At 38.9% G+C, this 8,069-nt stretch overlaps 1 protein-coding gene across 3 annotated transcripts in view; it reads right to left on the reverse strand.

The window, feature by feature from the left end:
- The window catches only part of LOC109295822 (putative RNA-binding protein Luc7-like 2), a 42,268-nt gene that overhangs the window by 21,631 nt on the left and 12,568 nt on the right, over positions 1-8,069 (reverse strand). For 2 of the 3 annotated variants that reach the window (XM_019514894.1, XM_019514896.1), the window contains exons 3-6: positions 5,984-6,082; positions 4,460-4,570; positions 3,319-3,462; positions 1,807-1,983 (exon numbers count right to left, since the gene is read on the reverse strand). In XM_019514894.1, coding sequence (XP_019370439.1) covers positions 1,807-1,983; positions 3,319-3,462; positions 4,460-4,570; positions 5,984-6,082 — 531 coding nt within the window. Of the gene's footprint in view, positions 1-1,806; positions 1,984-3,318; positions 3,463-4,459; positions 4,571-5,983; positions 6,083-7,564; positions 7,694-8,069 lie in introns of those variants that run through there. The other variant, XM_019514895.1, reaches the window with a different exon arrangement.

The following is an 8,069-nucleotide window of genomic DNA, read 5'->3' on the forward strand; positions in this document are numbered from 1 at the left end:
TTGTAAGCTTGGCCTGGATGTAGGGAAGGAATCCAAGAACTTAGGCTGATTTTTGGGTGATGCCGCACAGCATTAACCCGCAGACCTAGACTATTTTAATGTAAACAAACATGCATATTTTGCATTAAGCCAGCAGGCAAATCAGAAAAAGCAGAGGCAGGAATTTAATAAACTCTTTCTATTTATATTGGAGCGTAATTTCCTATTCTTAAGTCTCTGGCTGATGCCTGGCTCTAAAGCTCCTTGTCTCTGAAGTGCAAGCATGGCAATTATAGGCCTCAGACTCATCTGTAGCATGACAAAATGCTGAGCAACTTGTACTACTACAAAAAACTTAGAGCACTGTAGGAGAATACACACATTTAGAGCCCCCTAGTTGGAGGACTAAAGTGAACCACAGTATAGTCTCCAGCCAGGGAACAATAGGGGGCTATACTCCTTTGTTCCCTCAAATCCCAGGGTACTTGGTCAGTGAGCCCACTCACTGACAACTTGCCTCTTTCCTGCTGGAGATCGACTCAGGAGGCAGTCTACCTCTCCCAGAGGGCCTCACCCTGCTGTCTTAATAAATAGGGTGGCTGTGGGCTGCCTGACATCTTGCCACCCTCCCTAGGATTGTTGTTACACTTGTCACCAGGGCTCTCATAGCAGCAGCAGTGGCAGGCTTCTCTGTTTCCATGGCAGTGGCAGCAAGATCCCAGCAGTGGACTCTGACAGCTTACCCAGGTGAGCAAAGCTGCAGCCCCAGGGTCCTGGCTGGTCTGCAGCTCTGCTCCTGGTGGGCTGTTAGGGAGACAGCTGCTCTTCCCTTCTCCCCTGCCTTGGAGGGGAAAAGGGAGTGGGGGAGTGACAGCAGAGCACTATGGGATACTGAGGGTCCAAGACCTCTTATAGTGTTACACTAAGTGGACACACACTGCATGTGGTGCTATGAAATTTGGCACTACAGAGAAGTTCCCGGTTCAAATGTCAACATTCAGCAACAAAACAGGAACATTTCTGTAGTGCCGGAGCCACTTTTGTATCACTAGTGAAGGTGTGCACAAATGCATTCTAACCTTTCATAGTGCTACAAGGACATATATAGTACTACAGATATAACGTGTCTATGGCCATAATCAGAAAGGATGCTTCCTTGAGCTCCCATAGTTTTGGTATCTCTTTTTCAATTTATTAACATTCTTTCCAAAATGTGGACACCAGAACCAGGCACAGGTTGTTGACAGCAAAAATTAAATAAATATTGCTTTCCTAATTTACTAGCTATGGGATCAGCAACCTTTCAGCAACAGTGAAATGAATTAGCAGAGTGTAGTTCTAAAGCAGGCTGCCACATCCCTGGCTTGGCAAGCTAGGTAATAACTCTATGGGTCACAGGTTGCCGACTTCCTGCACTAGATCATTCCTTACTGCTATATCCAAGAATTATAATACTTCCCTCTGTCATTGTATCACACTAGAAACTTATGTTCAGTTTGTTAGCCATGATCATTCCTATTTTTTTTTCTGTCACTGCTTTTCAGGTTACAGTTCCCAAGTCTGTGTGACCCTATATTTTTAACTTCAAGTGGCATGACTTTGCATTTGGCTGAATTAAAACATTGCTCAAATGAATTCAGATCACCAGGTTACTCTGAACCATCTATCTCTATTAATACTCCATCAATCCAGAATACCTCAAATTTTAAACGTACAAAATGAACACAAGAACAAAATACATGTATGCGTACACACACAAAGTATAAATTTCCATCAAAATCTCTGGGTAGGTAATCAAGTAAAGTAAAAACTGTAAGCCTAATTTACCCTGAGCTCCTCAAGTTTCTCTCTTATTTCAATAAATCCTAAGTGAAGTTTTCCTCCAAAGTGGTCAGCAAGCCGCCTGTCGTTATCATGGAGACCCAGGTAGGCAGAACACACTTCACAGACCCGGAGCTTCTGCTGCTGAAAGCTAGATGCAGGCATAGAGTTCCTGTATACTTCCTGGAGAAAGAGACATTTGGAAAGCAAGAACTTACTAGAAGTAACATGTGTGATAATCAGTCAGATTCAGTCATTCTTGGTTTTGAAGGAAGGGTGACATTTAAAATGGTGCAAAACTTGTTTGGCCATTTGAGTATCTGAATACAGATAGCTGAGACAGCAAAACCATGCTTATACTACTGTATAAAAAGGATCCAGTTTTCTAAACTAGAAGATGAAATACAATTTCAACAGTGTTCCCCCTCAGAGGAATCTGCTACTTGATTGTTCCAGCCAAAAAACAAATCTGACTTGTCTGAACTGCAAGTATATTGAGGAGGGGGGTCAGGAGGGGAGACAGGACAGGAGGGCAGAGGAGGTCTCACATGAGGCATAAATAATAAAAAGAATGTGTCCTTTATTGAAGCATTTCAGGCAGTAACTATTAGTAAATACTAAAGCCTCATTACTAGGGGCCCACCTAAATTGCAGAGGAAGGCGGGGGAATTACCAGTTTTCACAGGTTGACTGAAGCCTAAAGCTTTAATTCTGTGGTCAAGTCGCAGGGGCCCTGCTCCCCACCCCTCAGCAAGGCCTTGGGTGGCAAGGCCCCACCCCTTAGCACTGGCAGGCAGAGGAGGCTCAGTGCAGGAGAGGGATAAGGGGGCAACCACCATCTTTTCTGCTGCCCTTCTGGCACCCTGCCCACCAGTGACTTCCCCTCCCAGCAGCAAGGACAGCTGGCTCCCGCTGGGAAGTTTGCATTTTGTTTTTAGTAGGTGCTTTTTTGTTGTTGATTTTACAGATAATCCCCAACTTTGTTGTTTCTCAGAAACTGAATTAAGTAGGCCCCTACACATCAGTAGAAAAAAATATTTTAACAGTACAAAACTATATATCTATAGATCTATGGCTGTTTTTTGATATATAAAATTGATGGGAATACAACAGATACCTCCAAAAGCTCCACTGAACTGACAGAACAGCAGTGAAAAATTCTTGTTACTGAGGCAGCAAAGTTAAGATAGCTTCATAATTAATTGCCACCAACTCACTCAAAATTAAGAAAATGCTAGTTGATACGTCAATATATAGCACAGGGCTGCTGCTATATTATCTCTGTGTCTAAAAACAGGCTAAATGATTGTCTAAATAAAAACTTCAGTCAAAAACATACTGAACTGTTTCCATTTTGCCATTAAGAACAGTTTCAAACCTTTAAAATTAAAAAAAAAAATGCTGAGGAATCTGAACCAGCCTACTTGGAGAATGTGGTTTATTTTATGCTGCCTCTACTCCAAAGAACTCTCTGGAATGTGAAGGGTCAAGGAATTCATGTAAATGAAACAAAATTACCTCTGCTTCTCTCTTCTTGGCCCGGGCTTTCTCCACTTCATCCATTACTTTCTGAGACTCTTCCACATTTCCATCAGCTCCAAGCTGTTCGACTTTGGCAAGAAGCTTCCCAATCTCTTCATTCAATTCATGCACTCGCTCAGCCTTGGAAAGAAGAAAAGCAGCTCAATACAAGCAGTGATTTTTGGGTATGGGTTTTGTTCAGAGTGTGCTTTTTGGAACTACTGAGGCTTAACTTTCAGAAACCATTGCTGCATGACACAAAGTCAGTCAATGGAAACATGCATGAAGACTGGACACTTCTGGATATAAACAGAAACAAATGACGTTTCCCAAATCAAACTGAAGGAAAAGCAACCGTGCCTCCATGAGTATTCTCCAAGCAGAAGACCCCTCAGCATATGTACCTACCAGTTAGATTTTTCAAACTGTGGCTTAATTCAAGAGTCACCTCTGGGAGTTTTATGATTAACGTATGATGGGAAAACTTGCCTGGTTGTAAAAGAGCTATATGTACATTCTACTTACTTTATTCATGATTATATTCTGCTTCCAAAGTATAATTTTGTTCAGCAACTTAGAATAATGCAAAAAATCACATGGTCATTGTTCTCCCATGAGCACATTTGCAAAGTAAATGTTTTATATAGGCTTTGCTTCAACGCATGCATGCACACTGGAAGGAGGCCTGAATTTTACAAGTTACACAAACTAGAACCAACAGCAAGAAACACTATATTTTCTTCACAGCTTAAATCATCCTAGCTGTTACTGAAAAGTTATCACAACTTTACAGTATATGCTTTGCCACAAGGCTGGAAATTTCCTGAAGAAAAAACAGACTAACCAGTCCTTTTTTCCTTGTACTTCCACCTCATTTTAGGACCAGATCTGGAGACAGTTGAACCAAATCTTATTTCACCTACACATACAGGTCTGTTAAAGCCTAACATTGCTTTCTTATATGTAAGTTCTATTTTCACCACTGGATTCAGCCTTGTTTGGATTTCAACCTAAGTACACTTGAGTTAAAAAGAAATGGTTTCTTACTGATTAATAAAACACTCCTTTTCATAAGTATCTCCCCTAAATAGTCCTGCAGTGCTTTGTATAATAGCAGAAACCAGTTATAAATGCTTACCTTAGCTGCAACTTCAGCACTGATCTCTTCCTGGGTTTCTGCTAATCTCTTCTTAGCAACTTCAGTTCTTCTGTCACAGTCTGCAATAAATGACTGCAGGTGATCCATTGCCTAGAACATCAATCAAAAGACTATCACTTACAGAAAGAACATGCATTTTTTATTAGACTAAAAACAGTGACTATTAATAAGAATTTGAAAAAAAGGGTTAGTTTTACAGAAGTTTTGCTCTCTGGACCAATCTGTTTTTAAGGTGCCACTCTGCCTTCTGCCTGACTTCAAACTAACATGGCTAACTACCTCTCTCTAAAAAGCCTAGTTTCCTTTAACTACTACATTAGTTTAATCGCTTTGTTATGTGACATAAGCATTACGCCTGTAAACCTGTAAGAAGCTTGTAATTTATTATAGATTTCTGCTTCCCATGAAAGTCAATACTGACACACTTTAAATCAAGCCAGTGTTATATTTAGAATAAAGATCCAAAGTATGAGAACAGTGAGTTATCTGACAAAGACAGAAGAAGGAAAGAAATGCCATTATAGGCTACTAAAATTATGAAAGGTGTGACATTCACATGTTAGCCAACACATGCTAATGAACATGTTAAAATCCGAATCTACACAAACCTATAGCTAAAGAGTGCACGTGGAAATTCTAAAGTAAATTTCTTGTGGGCTCTCCTCATAAGGAAAAATGGAAGCATTTTAAAACAGTGAAAAATTATAGAGGGGAAACACCTCATATTTACCTCATGCAATCTATATATGAAAATTACAGCTGTCTTGGCTTCACATGTGGATTAGTCAACATGAGTTAAAGACCATGCATTACTATTCAAAGCACTGTTGACTGGACAATGGCATGCTAAATGTTAGCCAAGGAATACATTCTGTCTTCTGCAAACAGGATAAAACATAAAAGACTTCTCAAACCATGCATTTGTGTTTAGCCATTTGTCTACTTAGTGGGAGAATGTTAACAGCTTAACACAGTGGTACTCAACTTTTTTAGACTAAAGGCATCCCTTGGAAAAGGTCAGCTCTTAGGTTTTCACTCATATTTTGACTACAGAATAATAATACAGAAACATTTCTGTTGCAAAATGCTCAGAACACCACAACAGGTCATATGGATATGTATATGTATTTATTTAAATACTATAGATTTTTAGTTGAAATCGTTGGGTTTATCTTCTGAATAATGCTTGCACACCTAACAGCGCTAACATTGTGTGGCACCCTTGCTAAGAATCACTGGTTTAGCCCCACAAACAATCCTCAGCATTATCTAGCCTAGCACACCAGATTGGATACTCAGATACTACAAGAGAAGGGCATGTAAATGCCTAATCAGTCATATAGAAGTCTTCCAGGATCCCTCAATCTCTAAACTAATTTTAATAAATTTACTGGCAAGATTTATGATCTTTTAGTACAAAGAACAATGCTGTTAAGTAGCTCTTCCATTATAAGCACATAACCAATGTTAGCAAGAATAGTATAATTAAAGACAAAAACATACATCAAGTTCAAAGAAGAAGTCTTGTTCTTTAGACGCAATTTCATAATCTGCTCTTAATGCCAGGTCATGTACCTTCAGACACTCACCAAGGTCCATTCTCTGCAAACAGACAGCAAATGGTCATGGAAGAGAGAAAAACATCTTCATTTTATGTGACATAAATATTACTCCAAGTGGAGTCTGCATAACTCTTCTTCACTTGTCAAATATTGTGGAGCAAGTGTGGAAGCACAAACTGTGATCTGTTTTACTCAAGACAAAGTTATGTCAATATTTGTCAGTGTATTCATTCCATAAATTACTTTTAAGGAGTTTTTTTCTGAGGGCTGGGCTGAGCAGCAGGACTAGAGTTTTCTTTAACTGATGCACCGAACTTTAACCATTTTGTTATGTGACATATGTAATAAATTACAGATTTAATGCTTATTTCTGCTTCCCATGCAAGTCAATACCACCAGACTTTAATCAAGCCAGTGTTATATTTAGGATAAAGATCCAAATATGAGAACAATGAGTTCTCATATAAAGCAGCAAAGAGATTCTTTAAAAATAAGTTCCAACACATTTGATTAGAACATTAGGAAGTGCCTGCCTTGCAGCCTCAGAGAACACTACACATTGAATCAAGGGCACTGTGGTAATTTAGCTAGCCATACTTTCAACCAGTTAAAGGACTGACCTTGGATTTAAAAGTAAATTTACTCCAATTTAATTTGTGCACAAGACTTTACATCAGATTTTGGTGACAAGGCAATCAACATAAAATACTTGCATAAAATCTAAAATATGATCAATCTAAGTGTTAAAAGTAAATAAACTCATACATTAGTAAACCTGAAATCTTACTACGACAAACATACAAATATTAGGTTATAAAAAGAACTGCAAGTTATGCTTTTAATTAGTACATTAAGTAACATTCTCTTGCCCCCCAAAGCATCATGGAATTAATGTGATGTTTGCTGCCATCACTATATTCACTCTGCTCCTTTTTTACCCCTTCCTCCACCTTTTGCTCATCTTATCTATTTATTCAGAGTACAAGCTCTTTTGGGAAAGAAGCATCTAAAATTCTGTAGCTGTACTATACTATTCACGATTAGGTCTTAGATACCACTATAATAAACAGGAGGAAGAGGACAAACAAACTTTGGGACAACAGAAAATTAAGACTCCTACGCTAAGTTCTAAACACATAAGTGAAACCTGGAAAAAGGACTCTAAAACTGGTAAGCAGATGATGCACTAGGAGCCAAGGGGAAGTCAGCCAGTTTCATAAGCAGTAGGCTCCATTTGGTGTTCAGGTCCAAAGATGTGGTTAATATTGGTTTATTCATCACCCTCAAGTACTAAACAGGTTCTTGGCAAACTGATCAAGTTCTTCAATACTTGGAAGCACCAAGACTTGGTAGCGCTTGTTATCATCACTAAGTCTTCTGTACATGTTCAGGATTTCCTAGGATTCCACAACAGTGAACACTGATTTGCTTAGCTTGGGCATTTGACTACATGTAGGTCTTGCACTTGGAATGGAATTGGAAGATAGAAGAGAAATTTACTTTCATCATAGTAGGCCTTTGCCTTATGTGATTTGAGGCTAGGACTTCTCCTTCTTATAAGAATAGGGAATATATGTTGGTTATCCACTTTTGGAAGTGAAAAATAACAGCACAATAATTCTATATGGCTCTTCATAAGATACAGCCATTATATAACTACTGAACATTTAAGGGAATTAAATCATTTTAACACTTCTCTACTCATGTCATGTCTTCTAAACGTATCATCTATGTTCTTAGAAGCCCAAATGATTTACAAAGGAGCCATATTGGGTAAAAACATGAAAAGAGAATGACTAGATCAGGAGAAATCTTTGGCTGAATTAGATTGCCATTTATAGATTATTTGAAGTAAAATGCAGTAGCTTGCAGGGGACAAAGAAATGCATCTTTATTTCTGCCTCATTTGTTACATCTCTTACTGCAAGTTTGATCTAAGCTGTCTTGGTTACTGAAGGCCAGCATGTAAGTACAGAATATATTAACAGAGAAATAGCCAGGCCTTTTAGCATCTGAGGTTGGGGGGG

Source organism: Gavialis gangeticus, unplaced genomic scaffold (genome assembly GCF_001723915.1).
Source record: "Gavialis gangeticus isolate Ggan-Ray unplaced genomic scaffold, GavGan_comp1, whole genome shotgun sequence".
In the NCBI taxonomy this organism is placed as follows: domain Eukaryota; kingdom Metazoa; phylum Chordata; order Crocodylia; family Gavialidae; genus Gavialis; species Gavialis gangeticus.